The sequence below is a fragment of the Argentina silus genome (assembly GCF_951799395.1).
Source record: "Argentina silus genome assembly, chromosome: 5".
NCBI classification, from domain to species: Eukaryota; Metazoa; Chordata; class Actinopteri; order Argentiniformes; family Argentinidae; genus Argentina; species Argentina silus.
Window position 1 is genome coordinate 20,982,943 of NC_139659.1, and position 19,870 is coordinate 21,002,812.

The 19,870-nt window shown below is 46.8% G+C and overlaps 2 protein-coding genes across 2 annotated transcripts; both read right to left on the reverse strand.

Moving 5' to 3' along the window:
• Positions 1-451: 451 nt before the first annotated feature.
• LOC310805222 (transmembrane protein 217-like) lies at positions 452-1,003 on the reverse strand (the record flags this gene model as incomplete). Its single annotated transcript, XM_083670804.1, has 1 exon — positions 452-1,003. One exon carries the CDS (start codon positions 1,001-1,003, stop codon positions 452-454), a length of 552 nt encoding a protein of 183 aa, XP_083526930.1.
• A 1,406-nt stretch (positions 1,004-2,409) lies between these two features.
• On the reverse strand, positions 2,410-19,114 carry st8sia4 (ST8 alpha-N-acetyl-neuraminide alpha-2,8-sialyltransferase 4). Its single transcript, XM_083670619.1, has 5 exons — positions 18,904-19,114; positions 15,328-15,465; positions 12,994-13,251; positions 7,112-7,405; positions 2,410-4,606 (listed from the first exon to the last, which is right to left on the reverse strand). Exons 1-5 carry the CDS (start codon positions 19,014-19,016, stop codon positions 4,327-4,329), a joined length of 1,083 nt encoding a protein of 360 aa, XP_083526745.1. The 5' UTR covers positions 19,017-19,114; the 3' UTR covers positions 2,410-4,326.
• Between the last annotated feature and the right edge of the window lie 756 nt (positions 19,115-19,870).

The following is a 19,870-nucleotide window of genomic DNA, read 5'->3' on the forward strand; positions in this document are numbered from 1 at the left end:
AACAGGAGAGAAACTTGTACAGGGGGGTAGTGGGGGTGAAGAGGTCTTTAGGAGGGAAATGTATGGTCTACTATTCCAAATATTCAAGCTACCAATCAAAGCTTCAGTATTACTGTGTAGTTATTATGTAATACCAGTCTTACAACTGAGAATACTTGAATATTGGCATGAAAAACAATGCATTGTTTGAAATATGGAGGCTAAATACATACTACAGAGCAAACCAAAGTTAAAGAAATAACAACATTCACAGTACTCGTATATTTTCTGCGTGGCGGTCAACTGTTCCAAAACCTTTTAATATCTTCCGATTCTCATATCTGAAGAGACCTGTGAGAAGAAAAGAAGGAACCATTTCAGTTATATTGCCTAATAAACCACCATCTGGAACCACTATATGAAAAGCCAGTTTGTCATGTTCACATACCAGTGTCTGTGGAGGCTCTCCATTTCAAACACCGCCGTCAAAGGCCTTAAATTTAAGCTTGAGCGGTGCCCCCTCTTGAGCCTTCCCGCCTTTGCGCCTTCGAGCCACAGGCTGCAGCCTCTCCACGCCGTGTGTGATTACAAAGGCCAGCCAGAAGGGGTCTCCCACGAGCCGGCACACCATGCCGTACCAGGTCAGCGGACTCAGCTTCAGCCCCGCTGCCTGCATCTGTACCTGAAGCAGGGACGTGACTACCAGCAGGGCTACATCATACAGTATCAGCCAGACTGCAAATCCCAGGATGCCCAGGGGCCGGTGGGCCCAGACAGCCGCCAGCATGCACAGGGCCAGCAGGATGGTGGTGCTCTCCATGCCCAGGAGGGTGTAGTAGTAGTCGAAGCAAAGCTGGGGCAGGTGAGGGGAGCCCGTGGTGTTGAGGCTCTCTCTGGCTGTGCGCAGGTGGCCCACTTCAAAGACCAGCTGCATGGTGCCCACCAGCATGAAGTAGAGCCCCCCTACCACGGAGCCCTGGTGGGGGGACATGCCGCACATCCCTGACGACAGGAGGAGCTTCATAGTGACTGACTCACTGAGGAGCAGGGAGAGAGAATAGAGAGATGGAGGATGAGAGAGGAGAGAGATACAGTATACGAGATGATATAGGGTAAGAGGATGAGAGAGAACAGGAGACAGAAGGTTGTGGTGTTTGGTTTGAGAGGAAAAATGTCGTAGGTAAGCTCTAGGGCTTGGGCTGAGAAGCAATTAGAGGTGAGAGAAGGGCCTGGAAGCACAGGTAGAGAGTAGATGGCTCAGACTGCTTGGTTGTCACTCCATCATGATGACTCATTGACTCTGGATAATATCCACCAGGGACACACTCTGCACACTCCTCACTCCAAAAGAGTCCACACAGGACCTTAGGGGGGAGAGGACAGGCCTCAGTGCTTGAATACTGGGAGATATACTAACGATCTTATGTCAGCTGACCCTCCACTGACACAAAGTTTTGGCACACACACATATATATATATACAGTATATCATGGATACTAAATAATTGGAATGTCAAAACTGAAGCAAATCAATGTTATCAATGTATGACATTATTATGACTGTCACATATTAGCCCCATCTGTTACTAGAATTATACACACATCCAAAAGTAAATAGAAATATAATCACAGGACTTCTGAGGATTATAGATTATCTGATATAATCCTAGTCACAGATGGGGCTATGTACTGTATGTATCTGACTATTTTCTCCACATCTATGACGAAAAACACTTGCCTAAAGTGGAGGCCCTAAATTAGGTAGGCGCCCTCAAACTGGTAAATTAGCTTGCCAGCTAGCAACCTAGCTACGCGGCACTGTGACACACTCACCTGTTTATTGAAATCAGCTCTTTACCACTGAGTTTTAAAAGGTTTTCAGATGTCAGCTCAGTACCGTAGCAATAGTTTATATATGGCTGGCTATAACTCAAATACAATGTTCATGAATGAAAAGTATATTTTGTAAAAAAAAGTAACTGTCACCACCGTTGTGTTGTTACACAAGAACGGAGCGAGCAGTGAAGAACTCGCGCTCGGCACTGCTTTCAGCGCGCGAAATATGCTTTTTGACATGGGCCAAATCAAATAAATATTTGAAATATTCGGTCTGGCCATCTACAGTCTGTCCATATGTTTCTTTCTCTCACACTCTCTTTGTGTGTGTGTGTGTGTGTGTGTGTGTGTGTGTGTGTGTGTGTGTGTGTGTGTGTGTGTGTGTGTGTGTGTGTGTGTGTGTGTGTGTGTGCGAGCGAGCGAGAGAGAGATAAACCGTGCTGTAAACACCTGCTGTGATGTGATTTGCAGTTCATTTTTCATAGCATATTGTGTATTTGAGCAATTTGACAGCTCTTTTCATGCTGCAAAACAACAAAAACATCCATGTCTGCATTAGCAGTTAATGTTCACCAAAAAAGAGCACATTAATAAATCAATTTACAAAGTTTATTACCTTTTTCTAAAACGCATTTTCACAAACATAGAAATTTGACAAATTACAAAAGAAAGTGAGAACAATTAAAGCTGTAAAGTTTGCAAAAACAATTGGTATCAAATTTTACCAAAATGATGAAATCCTACCCACATTCAACACCTGCTAGAATGAACTACAGGTATTACATACATAAAAAAACATCACAACCACGGTATAAATTACAGATGTATGAACAGTCAAAAACGAAGACAAATGTTACAATAAAGCAGACACAGCTCCTCATTCCTTAACAAAATAAATAACTAAGGCCTAACAACATCAGTCATATCAAAGGCAACCATGATTAGTCAATAAATTAAAGGCTATAGCGGCAGTACTCCATAAGAAACTCAACCTTATTTGACACATTTGAATGATTAGCCTAAAATAAATGCCTTAACATTCATAATTCTTATTCAATACCATGTATGTACATTTTCACATTCTAGGTCTTTGACAATACAAAATTGACAAATTACCTGCCAAATACCGAATTACATTCCGATTCCACATTATAAAAGTTTTTCAGGACATTGATCTTTATCTTTCTGACACATCTCCCAGAGGTCCACATCCAACCCCCTCAGGTCTATACAATCTCAGCTGCTAGCAACAAGACTTCCTTAATTAATACTGAAAACAAAACTAAAAAACACCTGGATGATTTCTCTAAATAAAACTTGGCAGGTAAGACATTTGATGATCATCTATTTCTTGAGCATACAATTGCTCTTCAAAAAGGCATATATCTTTTCTAACATTCTTTAACATTGGCATGACATCATCCATTATGTGAGATAAAATGCATTACATTCAAGCCTATTCAAGAAACTAGGGAAAAAGTCAGTGGTTTTGATATACGCAAATACAGTACATAAGTGTAAGTTACTAGAAGATAGCACAAGCATACAGCAGTTCAAATATCTTATGTCAAGTATCTAACAGGTACTTTGATCTGAGATATGAAAGTAAGACAGGTTGAGAGTGAGACAGGTTGAGAGAGAGACAGGTTGACTTTGATTCCTGTTACTGTTACAATCACACAGATATCTGATTGCTCAGAGAGAACCATTGATGTGTACGTAAAATGTCCACTTTCTTCAAATTACTTGTCTTGTTCATATTCAGGCTTCAATGGCTACACAATATATGGTTTATCCCAATGCTATTGGCTGTGATACATTCATCGATGATTACTGTAACATCCAGGTTTTACAAAAGGTGTGTCCAGACAAATACACAATCTGTGTGAAAGAGTAATCAATTAGAAAGAGCATATGTTTAAAATGTTTAAGTTATCTGAGATCTAGACAAATATAAAAATAATTTTGCATTGAGTCTTCAAATTCCTAGAAGGTTTACTTTTGAGGAGCAACACAATCTTTTGAAGAGAGGTCAAATGAAAAGCATGTTATCTTTGGAATCAAATGTCTCAACACCTTCATTTTCAAATATCCAAAACTGTATTCACTGAGCATTACTTGTTGTATCCACTGCTGTCTGCTAGACTACTGCTCTTATAACCAATGTAGAAACCTGTCTCATCGCAATCAATCTAATCATCTCATCCAATTGATATTTCAGCCATTATGACAAGAACCCTATACTGCTAAACCAGAAATGTAGACAATCCAGTTTTCAATTACATTCTTTTGTTTCTGTACCTTTTAAATTGTTCATTTTTAAATTTCTTTTAGTTTTTTTTTCCACTTTTGCAATTGTTCGTAAAACATTCATCAACACACATAATCCTCCTCAGCCGGTACACCCCAGCTGTTATACAGCCTGCGGTGTTGTTGTGTTCAAAAGTATCAGTTACTGTAAAGTGTCAGTTCCTGTATGCCACAAAATGGCACCTCAGCCGAGAAGAGGCCTTCAGGGTGTGCACTTGGAGGTGGTCAGCTTCAGAGCGCCTTTGCTGTGGAGCATCTTCAGGGTTTTAAACTCAAGTGGCATCCGGTGGGGCGCTGCGTTGGAGAAGTATCGATACTTCAGCATGTCGTAGTAATGGTACTTCACCACGTTGCCGTTTGCGTCCCTCGGAAACGGCCAGAATCCATACAGATGTATCTGGTCGCAGAAGCGAGTGGCCAGAGTGTACATCAACAATCCAGTGCTGGGTCGTTTGATATTGATCTTGTTTGTCAGCCAGTACCTGGAAAACAAGAACAAATTGTTTTTACTAGGCTTTGCTCCTGGCTTAACAAGATTCAAATCAACGACACACAGAGCTAGGGCCTGCACTCACCCAGCCCTGTTGTCTCTAGTAATCCACAATCCAACATAACATTCAGGGTGACAAATATAACATCCTATCTCTAGATCTGTATGCGCTTTATCCCAGTTCTATGGCCAGCTATCATTGTAATCGAGCCACAGCCAAAAGAGTTGTCAGAAGCACGTACAGCTCTGGAGCCAGTCACAAATGATATTCCTTAATAAACACAAAACAGCCCAATCCGCCACAGTGAATGATGTTGGGGGTAATTTCAATATTTGGCGATAGAATGACAGATTATGCTCGTACTATAATGGAATGGCGGCTTGTTTATTCCACTGAAGGTTTATATTCACGCTGGAGGCTGAATTCTGTATTCTGCCTCCTCTGAGACTTCCAAACATCAATGGACTCACAGCAGAAAGAGAACATTTCGAGTGAGGCACACTGATGAATTAAAGAACAACCGACAGTTTTGGATTCCCAGGACAGATGAGTGTGGAGGGGAGAGGGAATCGTGTGTTGGATGAAAAAAAAAAAAAAAGAGCCCAGTTTCAGTATGTCACACTGGCAAAACATGTCCAAATCTATTTCACCGTGGATCAAATTAACACAGAATTGCCGTTGTTATCCTCAGCATGTGTTATCATGTCAATAACCTTTTAATAACACTGACCACCCAGTTAACTGAATATTGAGCCAGTCAGTGTAAAGAGAATAAAATAGCCTCTCCAGTTTGGTCAAAGCTCTCCCACACAAACAACCAAATTGATGCAATTATGGTAATCACAAGGCCTTGTTAAACAATTGTCTCTGTTCATCTAATGTGAACCGGTTCAAACGAGAAGACGATTCAGACATGTGGGAGTCTGCCTGTGGACCTGTGAGCCATGCCTGTCACCTCCTTCAACCAAACTATATTTAGCACAGAGGCAGGATGGCAGAAAGATGTAATTGAACGAGCTTGGCTGCTATGGCAACTCACAAGGACATCGAATGTGCCCGTAAGAAATCAGACGGTCACAGAGCATGCCCCGGGGAACCATCGCTCTGCCAACCTTCGACCCACTAACCAATCAACTCATCAAGGTGTCAACTGAACAGTGAATACCTTGGAGTGTTTTGTTATGCCGCTGTATGAATGTATGACCTTCACCATGACCCTCTTATCAACTCAGAAGTGGAGCTCAACATCATGCTATTTTAGATAAACGCTGCATTTCTTTAACGACAGTGACTCAGAGCCAGGTTTCACCCTCCGTCTTTTTCATTTCAAAGACACCATCTCATCCCTCTTTATTCTTTTCATCCCTCTGTTCCAGCTCCTTGACTTCGAAGGAGAAACGGCTCATTGAAAACCATCCCATTGTAGCCTGGCCTACCAATCTACAGTGTGTGTGGCGAATAAACAGTCGTGTGGAGATGCAGCTAGCATGCAGAGCGCTAATTTAGCCACGTGGACTAGCCAGCTAATTGTGGAGCGCAGGGGAGGGATGTGAACGCGCTGCGTTCATGCTAACATCTTACCACAGGATACGCTACAGGTAGCTCCCTGCCAGCTCCATGGAGAGTCACCCACACACACACATACACACACACACACACACTTCCCAAGCAGTGCTATTGCAAGGTTCAGACACCAAATAAATTAGCCAAATCAATATTTGCCTTTTATTACCCACACAGATTAATATAATTAATTAATGAATGTAATGAATATGTGATTAATGTGTAATATGCAGCATGCTACTATGAATTTGGTTTCAAATGGTATCAAAACAAACACACACAAACAAACAGATGATGTCACTGGAGGAACACACACACACACACACACACACACACACACACACCATAATCAGAATCAAAGGACCATTTCACCATTAATTCACACCAGACAGATTTCATTCTCATAAAGAGAGGATCTGCTATAGCACATTAAATGTGCCTCATATTATTCATCTGCTCTATCTCCTATAACCTGACAGAATGTTCCAGACAGCTTTTATGGTTTTTGCCACAGATTTCAAATGTGTACAATCATGTTCACGGGGCATTGATAAAATTCAGTTAACCTTTTATGAGCTTAATTTGAGATGGACAGTAATGCTGTGATAGCATCTGAGTTTTGTCTAATGTTATTGTCATTCTCCACAGAGCTCTAAAGTGCACCCAGATGAATAATATGAGAAACATTTAATGTGCTACAGCTGAACCTCTCATCTCTCAAATCCGCCTGCTGTGAATTAATGGGGAATGGTCCTTTGATTTTGATTGTGGTGCGAGTGTGTGTGTGTGTGTGTGTGTGTGTGTGTGTGTATGCGTGTATGCGTCTGTGTGTGTGTGTGCACGTGTGTGTGCGTGCGCATGCTTGCGTGTGTGTGTGTGTGTATGCGTCTGTGTGTGTGTGTGTGTGTGTGTGTGTGTGTGTGTATATCTCACCCTCTGACGGCGTGGATGAGCCTGAGCGAGGGGTACGCCGTCCTGACCCTCAGCTTGCGTTGGACGATGATCTCGTTGACCCCCTCCACGTGCTTCTCCCCCCCCTTCACCATGAACGCAGGGATCCAGAGGACGCTGTCGTTGAGCATCTGCAGACGCGCCACGAAGCGCTCCGTGTCCGTCGGGTCCCTCAGGCCACCGTACGCTCGCTGGATCACAGAGGGGTTCATGGTGGTGAAGTCTGACCTCAGGCCAACGTCCTCCGCAAACTCAGTCAGCGGTGCCAGATTACACCTGGGGGAGAACGGCGGGGCGAGACAACAGGTGAGAGAGAGAGAGAGAGAGAGAGAGAGAGAGAGAGGTTAGACAGAGAGGATGAACCTGGCTGACATTGACGCACTGTTGCTTTAAGTGCAGAATACTGATAGAGGGAAGGTCGGAGGTTACAGCTGTTACAGCTGGCGGGAGGTACAGAGAGAATTAGACAAAGGTCGTTAGGTTGTGTGTGTGTGTGTGTGTGTGTGTGTGTCTTTCTGTATGTGTGTGTGTGTGTGTGTGTGTGTCTGGGTGTGTGTGCGTGCGTGCGTGTGGGTGTGTGTGCGTGAGCAGGGCAACGAGAGCTGAGAGAGACAGAAACAATTAGAGTAGTATATGCACCAGCCCTTAATAAGACATTTCCATTGCGTAAGTGAGAGAAAAGACATTCAAAACGCCTACACGCTGCACTACAACCCTGACCTCAAGGACATCCCAGGGAAAAAGTCCAGAACATTCTCCCCACAGCAGTGAATGAATATGGATGTGGAGGCTGGTAGAGGTGGAAATCTGCCTCCACCAGCCTCCCCTGATATGCATACACTGTGTTTTGTGATAGTTAGCTGAAGGTGTATTGGCATGATGAGTGTATTGTACTGTACATTAAGGCCATAGTTTGTGTAGGAGGGTGTAATGTTTTGCTATGATGAGCGGACCCAGGTGCGGTGCATATAAAGGAGGCAGACGAGTAGGCAGCGATACGAAACAAAAGGATTTTTACTTGAAAGTAGAGATAGCAAAACAGGATACAAACACGGACTTAACTTGAAAACAAACGGGAGAAAACAAAGTCTCCAAAACAGTACTTGTATATATTCAATGGCTTACGTGGTCTCAAGCGACCAACACACGGTGAACACACTGTGAAGACTAAGCGGGGAGTGAAGGGAAGTGAGGGTACATAAAGCATCAGGGACAATTAAACACAGGTGCCGGTGATAAGTCCATGATTGAGTGAGTGAGAGAGTGAGAGAGTGAGAGAGTGATGCGGTACAGTGGGCGGCCGGAGGGAGATACCTAGGGACCGCAATGGGAAGTGCACCACCATCCGTAACAGTGCCCCCCCCCGACGAACGGCTCCTGCCGTTTTACCGTGGTGCCTCAGGGTGAAGGCGAAGGAAGGCAGCAATGAGACCCGGGTCCAGGATGTTACGGCGAGGCACCCAGGTCCGCTCCTCCGGACCATAACCCTCCCAGTCCACCAGAAACTGGAGCCCCCCCGACCGACCCGACGGCAGGCCAGAATCCAGTGGACCGTATAGGTGGGTTGACCTCCGACGAGGTGCGGCAGGGGAATGGGGCGAGGGGGGGGGGGGGACAAAGAGCTGTCTCTTTGTCAAGGCTGAAAAATGTGAATTCCATGTCAACACCGTCGCCTTTCTGGGGTTCATCGTGACCCAGGGACACCTCCAGATGGACCCCGTCAAGGTCCACGCAGTGCTGGACTGGCCCCAACCCTCCTCGGTGAAGCAGGTGGAAGGTTTCCTGGGGTTTGCAAACTTTTATAGCCGTTTCATCCGGAATTGTAGTACTCTTGCCACCCCCCTGACAGCCCTCACCATGAAGAGCCTTTTTCCCTTCTCCTGGTCCCCGGAGGCGGAAGACGCCTTCGCCGAGGTCGGAGGTTACAGCTGTTACAGCTGGGGGGAGGGACAGAGAGAATTAGACAAAGGTCCTTTGTGTGTGTCTTTCTGTGCGTGTGTGTGTGTGTGTGTGTGTGTGTGTGCATGCGTATGTGTGCGTGCGTGTGTGTGCATGCGGGTGTGTGCATGCGGGTGTGTGCGTGCGTGTGTGTGTGCGTGCATGTGTGTGGGTGTGTGTGTGCGTGCGTGTCTATGTGTGCGTGAGCAGGGCAACGAGAGGGGAGAGAGACATAAATTAGAGTAGTATATGCACCAGCCCTTAATAAGACATTTCCATTGCGTCGGTGAGAGAAAACAAACTCAAAACGCCTACACGCTGCACTACAACCCTGACCTCAAGGACATCCCAGAGAAAAAGTCCAGAAAATTCTCCCCACAGCAGTGAATGAATATGGATGTGGAGGCTGGTAGAAATCTGCCTCCACCAGCCTCCCCTGATATGCATACACTGTGTTTTGTGATACCAGTTAACTGGAGATGTATTGGCATGATGGGTGTGTTGTATTGTACATCAAGGCCGTAGTTTGTGTAGGAGGGTGTAATGTTTTGGTATGATGAGCAGACCCAGGTGCGGTGCATATAAAGGAGGCAGACAAGTATGCAGCGATACAAAACAACAATCCAGCACTGCGCGGACCTTGGCGGAGTCCATCTGGAGGTGTCCCTGGGTCACGATGAACCTCAGGAAGGCGACGGTGTTGACATGGAATTAGCATTTCTCAGCCTTGACAAAGAGACGATGTTCCAGGAGGCGCTGGAGGACCAAACCGAACGTGCTGCTCGTGTTGGGCGATGTCCTTGGAGAAGATGTGGATGTCGTCCAAGTAAACAAAGACGCAGTCGTCGAGCAGGTCCCGGAGCACGTCGTTCATCAGTGCCTGGAACACCGCGGGCGCGTTCGCGAGGCCGAAGGGCCCCACCGAGTCGATAAGCGCCCGAACATGACGAGTGCATTGGGCCCACTGCACCACCGAGGGGAAAAAGGTCTGCGTATCTCCCGGATCGAAGGGTGGCCGTTGACTCGCACCCCTCCTGTGACTAGCGAGACCGGTCGTTTCCTAACCCCTCTGGACACGCGGCACAGACATGTCCTAATCGTCCACAGTATAGGCAGAGCCGTTGGCTCCCCGGGGGTAGTTCGTCCGAGGGAAGAAGTGAGGTGTTGAAGTGCGGTGGTCAGCTGGCCGTTACAGCGAGACGGTATTGCTCTGCATCCGCTGAGTCCATTATGGCTTAGTCTTCTGTAACGTTATGGTATGATGAGCGGACCCAGGTGCGGTGCATATAAAGGAGGCAGACGAGTAGGCAGCGACACAAAACAAAAGGATTTTTACTTGTAGAGAAGGCAAAATAGGATACAAACACGGACTTTACTCGAAAACAAAAAGGAGAAAACCAAGTCTCCAAAACAGTACTCATATATATTCAATGGCTTACGTGGCTCAAGCGATCAACACACGGTGAACACACTGTGAAGACTAAGTGGGGAGTGAAGGGAAGTGAGGGTACATAAAGCATCAGTGACAATTAAACACAGGTGCCGGTGATAAGTCCATGATTGAGTGAGTGAGTGAGTGAGTGAGTGAGAGAGTGAGAGAGTGAGTGAGTGAGGCGGCACAGTGGGCGGCCGGAGGGAGACACCTAGGGACCGCACTGGGAAGTGCACCTCCGTCCGTAACAGGGGGGTGTGAAATAAACAGCATCCTCAACCACACTGCCTTCCCAGATCTGTGAGATAACCATACGGCCAACCATCTGTAGCCTTGACAACAACACGTGTTACGGAGCGGTCAGAATCACCACCATGGGAAGGGGATGGCAGGGGAGGCTGGTGGAGGTAGAAATCAGAGGACGGGCTCATTGTAATGCATGGAATGGAATGAGGAATTCCTCAATCTGTTCCATGCATTACAATGAGCCCGTCCTCCGATCTCTACCTCCACCGGCCTCCCCTGGAAGACAGATATACAGTATCCCCTTTTAGCGTTTCCTCCTCCTGTGTGCACTGTACTTCCTCTACGTCTGTCCTCTGTGCCATTCTTCTCTCACACAATAGCTCTCTGTTCCCAGAGTGAGGCAGACTTTAGATGTGTACCACTACCTGACAATGTGGCAGACAACTTGTTAGCTATCTGCCTGCTGCCTGCAGCTATCTGCCTGTTATCTGTCCGCTATCTGTCTGCTACCTGCATGTTATCTGCATGTTATCTGTCTGCTACCTGTCTGTTATCTGTCTGCTATCTGTCTGCTAGCCCCCAAACCCCTGCCCGATCACTCTGCTCTTCCACCTCGGCTGGCTGCCTGGCACCGCCGCCTCTACGTGGATGCAGCAGCCGCACTACTCGGTCACAGCTTTTCACTGTCCTGGCGCCCCGCTGGTGGAATGAGCTTCCCACTGCTGTCATGACTGCAGAGTCACTACCAATCTTCCGCCGTAGATTGAAGACCCATCTCTTCAGGCTACATCTTAACGGTCCCTCCTAAAGACCTCTTCACCCCTACTACCCCCCTGTACAAGTTTCTCTCCTGTTAATAATAATAATTTAAAAAAATCCTGCCTATGGCCCCTGGTCTGAGGATTGATTACTTTATCTTATGGATGGATTGATGATTCACTTACTTAAACAAATGTATTTGTTGTAAGTCGCTTTGGATAAAGGCGTCTGCTAAATGCCATAAATGTAATGTAATGTCTATCTGTCTGTCTGCTATCTGTCTGTCTGCTATATGCCATCCATCTGCTATCTGCCTGATATGTGTCTGCTGCCTGCTATCTGTCTGCTATTTACCTGTTATCTGTCTGCTATCTGTCTGCTATTTACCTGTTATCTGTCTGCTATCTGTCTGCTATTTACCTGTTATCTGTCTGCTATCTGTCTGCTATTTACCTGTTATCTGTCTGTCTGTTATCTGCCATCTGCCTACTATCTGCCTGCTACCTGCCTGCTGTCTGTCTGATCTTGCCGTTAAAGCCCCCCCCCATCCTCACACCTCACTCCATCAACAAAGCCGACGGAAACTCTTTAAAACAGGTATATCTGGCTCTGTTGTCGGTCGCCCGCGAGTCAGAGCCAGATACACCGGTATTAAAGTGTTCCCGTCTCAGCCAAGCCTCTGTTGTTTGCCGGAGTTTGACATTCACAAAGAATTGTTGATTAATCTCAACATCGTATCCCCGTCACGTAACCCGACACATAAATCAAACTGTTCTAAATGCGCAGGAGATGTTCGCCTCCTACCCTTCAGCTCAGATTGTTTAGATAATGAAAGAGAGCGCTAGTCAAGAGGGTAAAGCAATGCCTAATGAAGTACACTGTTGCAGCCGCATATTTTATGAGACACTTGGCGGGAGAAGAGTGATGGCAATTTTCACATTTAATTGAATGCACCGTTCTCAGGCACATAAACTTCAAACTGCTCGTTAAAAAGCGCACGGGGAATCACATGACCTCGGCTCTGGCCATGAGCCAACTGGCTTTAGTGTTGGCCAAATAACTGGCTTACGTCTGTGAGTTAATGACAGCTAATATTGTCATTAGCGTGAGTGTTTGAAGATACGTATATCGGTTCCTGAGGTGTTAGCGTAGCGCTAATGACACCTTGGTGAATTACATCACACTGCTACTGCCAACAAGCTGTTATTAACCTCCTGTCTTAGAATGTCAATTCGGCTTTACCAACCGTGGAGGATAAAACACCGGCAGAAGAGAGGGCGAGAGAGGGGGGGGGGGGGGGGTTAAAGGAGAGAAGAGATAGAGGGAGCATAGAGAGAAAGGGGAGGTATGGAGAGAGAGCAGAGAGGGGAGGGTAAAGAGAGAGAGGAGAGAGAGGAGGGGGGGGGGGGGGGGGGCAAGGAGAGAGAGGAGGGGGGGGGGCAAAGAGAGAGAAGAGAGGGAGGGAAAGGTAAAAAAAAAAAAAAGGTACCGTATGATGAAGTCGTGGCTGTCGATCTCCGGGCCACAGCCGCTGTTGAGGAGCACGCCGGAGTTGCCGACCACGGCGCACGACTTGAAGCGCCGGTTCTTTAGCGGGGAGACGTCGGGCAGCAGGCTGTGGAGCGTCTGAGACACGTTGAACGTCCGGCGTCTGTCCAGCACGTAGTGGATGGTGTCTCCTGGCTTGAAGCTGCTCTTCACCACCGACACGTCCCGCTCGGCATCCAGGAAACGCAGGATGTCCTTTCTGTGTGTGAGAGTGTGGGTGCATGTGTGTGTGTGTGCATGCATGCATGCGTGTGTGTGTGTGTGTGCATGCATGTGTGTGTGTGTGTGTGTGTGGGGGGGGGGGGGTGTGAGAGTGTGGGTGCATGCGTATGTATGTATGTGTGTGTGTGTGTGTGTGTGTGTGTGTGTGTGTGTGTGTGTGTGTGTGTGTGTGCGTATGCATGCATATGTATGTGTGTGTGTGTGCATGCATGCATGTGTGTGTGGGTGTGTGCGTGCAAAAGAGAGAGCATCATTATGAGTAACTTCAACTGACTTCAACTCATGAGTAACTTCAGTCTTCAAGTGACAGTTGCCCCAAGTTAAAACGACTGCTGGATTACTGGATGCCATTTCAACAGAGAGTCTCATCAAATCCAGGATTATACATAATCTGGGTCTGTGCAACCGCCCAAAATTCCAGATTGTTCAGCTTAAAGACATGTCTGTACCGGTCTCCTGAAAGACTGGTACAGCCAGTTGATTCAGTTTCAAGGCCTTGTGATGTTAGAGGAGACAGAACGATGTCTCTACTGTCAATAAGACAGGAGATAACAAACACTGTTTCATTACCCATACAGTCAATCAAATCAACTGTTCCAGACAACACACATGCACGCGCACCCCCCCCCCCCTCCCCCCCAAGAGAGAACAGAGCTCTGGGCTCTGGCCACAGGGTCAGCCATTTTCAGGTGCAGTTAGGGGTTAAGTGCCTTGCTCAAGGGCAGAAAGTAATATATAATATAATATATGCCATTTAGCTGACGCTTTTATCCAAAGCAAAGTGAGTGCATACATTTGAGTATATATGGTCCTAGCGGGAATCAAACCCACAACGTTGTTAGCACCATGCTCTAAGAACTGAGCCACAGAGGACCACACTGAGCCACAGATGATCACAGAGAAAGACAGTGGTAGTAGGCCAGCAACCCTCCAGTCACCAGCTGACCTCCTGGGGGGGGTCGAACCAGCGACCAACTGATTGCTGGCCGGCCTCTCTAACCTCTAGGCTACCCGTCACCCCATAATGACTCTGTAATGATGGTGACTCTGTATTGACTCTGAAATGGAGAAAAAGATAAATGGAGAAAACCGTCCTACATTTCTCACAGCGACTCAAACAGCAATATCTTGATTGGCCAATTACGGCAAGTCGGGAAAAATAGCACATTGGAATAATAAGTCCAGAAAAGTCTCACTGCTAAACGAGCAGAAACTCTTCAGTGTCAAACAGTAATGACAGTTTTGCCGTCTGAGCAACTTCTCCACTCTCTGAGGCTTGTGTGTTAGACTGTAGCCCTACTTAGCTTAGTCCCTAGACGGGGGATGGGGGACGGGGGAGAGAGAGGGAGAGTGAAGAAGAGAGAAAGAGAAAGGAAAGAGAGCGAGAAAATAGGGGAGTGCTGCTATTCTTAGCATGGCAATAAAAAGGAGAAGTTGTCCGGCCACAGACAGACAGAGACAGACAGAGTAGAGCCACATCAGCTTAATGTTGTTCTGCCTTCCTACGGCAGGGGTCTGAGGTCGAGGAGTGACCTCACCAGGGACAGACACTAGTCAGTATAATTGGACACCAGGGATTCTGAATCGAAGTATATCTCTGACATGTCAAGCTAGAAATGGTGAACTGAACAATTGAAGCACTTGTCTCCGTTCTCCATTTTGTTTGTTGACATGTTGGGACTCTCTAAGGTGATGACAGTGGGTGTGGATGTTCAAAACAGTGGTTGATCTACAGTCTGATGGGGTACAACGCACCAACCACTCTGCAAGGTCACATCCTGTTGACCCTGCCATGACTCACCATGCTGATACAGCTCTCCTGGCTCCCTACGGTGTAATAGTGACAGTGTGCTGGTGGATAAGGGAGGAAAGGTGCATGCACGCACGCACGCACACACACGCACGCACGCACGCACGCACGCACACACACACACACACACACACACACACACACTCAAGTGCTCTGAGACCTGGTAAAAGAGGGGCTTTCTGTCAACGTAATCCACACTAATCCAATATCAATATCTGTTCAAGAGCTGTTTGTATGACTCACCTTATCATGAGGACCAGCGTTGAGTTGACTCTCCATCGCTGGACAGAGGGCTGGAGGAACGAAGGCAGGGCTGATCTCCTTCTGGGGTTGTTCTCTGAGCTGTTCTCCATCAGCCGCGAAGTACTGAGTTCACCTTCACTGGAGGGGAGGAGAGGAGAGGAGAGGAGAAGAGAGGAGAGAGGGGAGGAGGAGAGGAGAGGAGGTGGGAGGGGAAGGTAAGAGAGGAGAGGAGAGGAGAGGAGAGGAGAAGAGAGGGGAGGGGAATGTAAGAGAGGAGAGGAGAGGAGAGGAGAGGAGAGGAGAGGAGAGGAGAGGAGAGGAGAGGAGAGGAGAGAGGACAGAAGACAGTTGGGTTACATCTCAGTAACCACCCCAAGCACAATGGCGAATTAATGTGTCCTAATGTGACGTGACTAATGTCATCTCTCATTGAAGAGCATACAACAACATAGTCATTACAGTGTAATTAATGACAGTGAATAGACAGATAATAGACTAGATAGTGCACAGTCAGGACTGGATATCAACCTCAGAGTGCCACACACACACACACACACACACACACACACACACACTCACACTCACACTCACACTCACACTCACACTCGTCTACACACACAATGTTTCCAGTGAGGAGGTTGTAACAATGAAGTCATCGACTTCTCATCAATGAGAGAGAACGGTAACATATGTATACATCCATTTTGTTTTCCAGTCTGGGTTCTTCTCCAAAAGTCACACCTTTAAAATCAAATCCACTTTTAATGGTCATTTACACAATACACAGGATACAATGTCATGAAATGCTTTAGGTATAAGCAACTCCTCAACGACGCAACAATCAAACAATATCAATAACAACTTGCAGCGCAACGTCCTAATCGTAACAAAAGGAGGACACAATAACAATAGCAAAACAACGGCAATAGTGTAACATGTAAAATGTCACAGACTGTCTTTCATTGTTCACTTTGGGGCGTGCCCTAGCCTAGCTCCGCCCATCGTTCGGTTATAAAAAGTTATTTATTTGTTTTAAGGAACTTAAACAACAGCTGTAGAGAGGAAGTCATTAGAGTGCTAACGGTACGTCAGGATCTTTAACATGTGACCAGCAGTTTCCAGATTTCAGGAGGAAGCACAGGATTACTTTAGCTTTGAACAAAGGAGCCACTCCTTTCCCCTTCCCTGCTGGCATGTCACTAACGACCTCCTTCTGAGGGCCCTTATCGGAGGCTGGCGGAGGTAGACATCGGAGGACGGGGCTCATTGTAATGCATGGAATGGAATGAGAAGTGGTATCGTGGTTTCTTTCGAATACTTATGGAGAGCATATTTCCATGTTGCATTTAACATTCCATGCACGTGTCTTTGATACCGTTCCTCATTTCATCCCATGCATTACAATGAACCCGTCTTCCGATTTCTACCTCCGCCAGCCTCCCCTGCTGTCACTCATGGCATGTTCTCTCATGTCATCTGAGCGGATCATGTGACTTGCAGCATGTGCTGGGCTGTGGTCAGGGTCAACAGGTGACAGGAACTGACTAAGAATGGGACATTGCTCGTGAGGGCATTATCTTGCCAGTGACGTGCTTCAACCACATGTGAAACCCCAACTGGAAATGCCCCTATTGTTGTTATTTTCAGAGCCAACGTACGGGACTGCTCACAAACCATCCTCCATATCTGGTTGTATCTTCTAGATGACTCTCTCTCTCCAGATGAAGTGACAGCTAAAAAAAAAAAAAAGGCCTGTTGTATTGTAATTATTAGGCTTGAATGACTTTGATGAGTACAGGGGTAGATGAATTTGAACACTGTCATGATTAGACAGTTAGAGAAGAAATACCAGGGTGCTGTTGACAGAGGGAATATAGTTCACCTTCTTCCTGTTTTGTTTTGGTTTCCACTTCGTGAGATGAAAGGGAGGCTAGAACAACGGAATCACATGTCTGCACAGTCTGAAAGTCTACTGCTCGGTAACTTCCACCACACACACTGTACGCATATTGACACACAGATAATCTCAGACACACATGCAAGCACACACACACACACACACACACACACACATCCTCTCAGATACACAGGCAAGCACGCACACACACGCACTCGTGCACACACACACACACACACACACAGATACTCTCAGACACGCACGCACGCACGCACTCATGCACACACACGCACACAGATACTCTCAGATACACAGGCAAGCACACACACACGCATACACACACACACACACACACACACAGATACTCTCAGATACACAGGCAAGCACGCACGCACGCACGCACGCACACACACACACACACACACACACACACACACACACACACACACACACACAGATACTCTCAGACACACACGCAGGCACGCACTCATGCACACACACACACGCACACACAAGCTTCAACACCTTCCTGTCTTGCATGATCGGTAAGTGCAAACAACACGTCTTTGAAGGTTCATGTTTCTTCATACTACACTAATGGTGCGGTAAAACACAAGTTATTTACCTGACTGACACTTCTTCTGTTAAATCATACTCCATATGAACTCTTTCTCTTAGTACGGGTATGAATAACATTGGAAGGTCTCCAGTTTAGACTTGTTCACACAAGATCAAAATTGTTCCCAATTCCAGGAAATTGTAGGCCCACACACACACAAACACACACACACACACACAATCTGTCCTAATAAAGAGGTGCTGATTGTATCTATTAGCACCAACCTACATAGGCAGTCAGCCATGGAGAATGTATGAAACACTACACCGTCTCTACTTGGCCCTATGAAACCCCCCAACGGTGTCAGACCGCCAATGGTGCTGTCCGCTCCACACACACACTCACACACACAGACCAACTACTGTAGTAGCACTAGCGCTGAACACACACACACACACACACACACACACACACACACACACACACTTGTAATTAGCATTGTTACAATGTTACAAATGTGTAACAATATGTCATTCTTCTATCTGAACAGAGTGAAAATTATATAAACTACTATAAAACATCAGTGGTGTATACAGAGATAAAAGCTGCCCCAGTTTGCATGCCGGAGGGCTGCCGAAGGAGACCGTGTCTGCCTCACTGACACAGTGGCACATTCACACAACATTGAGAAAAATCTCACTAAGGAATTCACACGCATACCACACACAGCAATTGATACGAGGAGAAAGGCTTGAAGAGAATGAACAGCCTGTTAAGATCAGGACAAATGACGACTAAGTATCGTTTTGACATTGTGATAAGCGGTTCAGCCAAACAAAGGAACATAAGCATCCATCCCAGTGCAATTGCCATGGGCTGGACCGAGAAAGCAGTCCAGGGTCAGATTGCAGGACATCGCAAAGAGCCATTTATAGAAATGTAAAACAAGTACAATTCACAACAATTAAACGTTTTCATACACCACGTCCTGAAAGTGACACATCTCTGCATCGCGCCTCATGGTAAAGCGGCTACCTGTGTGTGTATGTGTGTGTGTGTGAGAGAGAGAGAGAGAGAGCTACTCTATTGGCTGTATCAATGGCAAAAGAACGGATCGTACCCAGAGAGTTGAGCTTCCTGATGTTCTTCACTTCTAGTAATGTCTTTCGTCTTGTAGAAAATCAAAAGAATGCTTATAGTGCAAATAGTCCACCATTTCCGTGTGAGGCGCATCTCGCTGTATCGATAGCGGTAGAGATTCCTTTTGATCAATCAATGCCTTTATTGGCCGGATTATTCCCCCTCTCCGAAGCCGCTCTACTCTTCTCTTCTCCTTCTGTTGCACTCATCACCATCCCTTCATAGCAGCTGCACACACCATGTCCATCCTATGGAACCCGCCCACTGATTGAATCGCCCGGTATCCAATCGGCTCACCTCGTTTTTCTCCATGCAAATTGTCTGGGTGGACTCAGCCAATGAAGATCCTGGAGGGCGTCAACTTTCACTTTGAAGTTGTGGTCGGGATCAATAGCAGACAGCGGCGCGGCCAGACGGAAAATGCAATGGATCCAAAGAGAGGCGGTGAGAGAGGCGGTGAGAGAGGCGGTGAGAGAGGCGGTGAGAGAGGCGGTGAGAGAGGCGGTGAGAGAGGGGAAAGGAGGTGAGAGAGGAGGTGAGAGAGGAGGTGAGAGGTGAGAGAGGAGGTGAGAGAGGGGAAAGGAGGTGAGAGAGGAGGTGAGAGAGTAAAGAGGAGGAAAGAGAGGGGAAAGGAGGTGAGAGAGGAGGTGAGAGGAGGAGTGAGAGGAGAGAGAGGAGGTGAGAGAGGAGGAGAGAGGAGGTGAGATAGGAGGAGAGGTGAGAGAGGAGAGAGGAGGAGAGAGGAGGTGAGAGGGGAGAAGAGAGGAGAGAGAGAGAGGTGGTGAGAGAGGAGAGAGAGAGAGGTGGTGAGAGAGAGGAAAGAGAGAGAGAGAGAGAGAGAGAGAGAGAGGTGGTGAGGGAGAGGAAAGAGAGAGAGAGAGAGAGATGGTGAGAGAGAGAGAGATAGAGAGGAGGTGAGAGAGCTAGTTTAGAGGCCCTCTGCCATC

Excerpts from the sequence above, each read along its gene's own strand:
- st8sia4 (XM_083670619.1), bottom strand. The coding sequence starts at position 19,016 with ATGCGCCTCACACGGAAATGGTGGACTATTTGCACTATAAGCATTCTT. Across the intron at positions 15,466-18,903 it reads CAGGAAGCTCAACTCTCTGG|TGAAGGTGAACTCAGTACTT; the intron begins GTACGATCCGTT and ends CCTCCCCTCCAG. Across the intron at positions 4,607-7,111 it reads CTCATCCACGCCGTCAGAGG|GTACTGGCTGACAAACAAGA; the intron begins GTGAGATATACA and ends CTTGTTTTCCAG.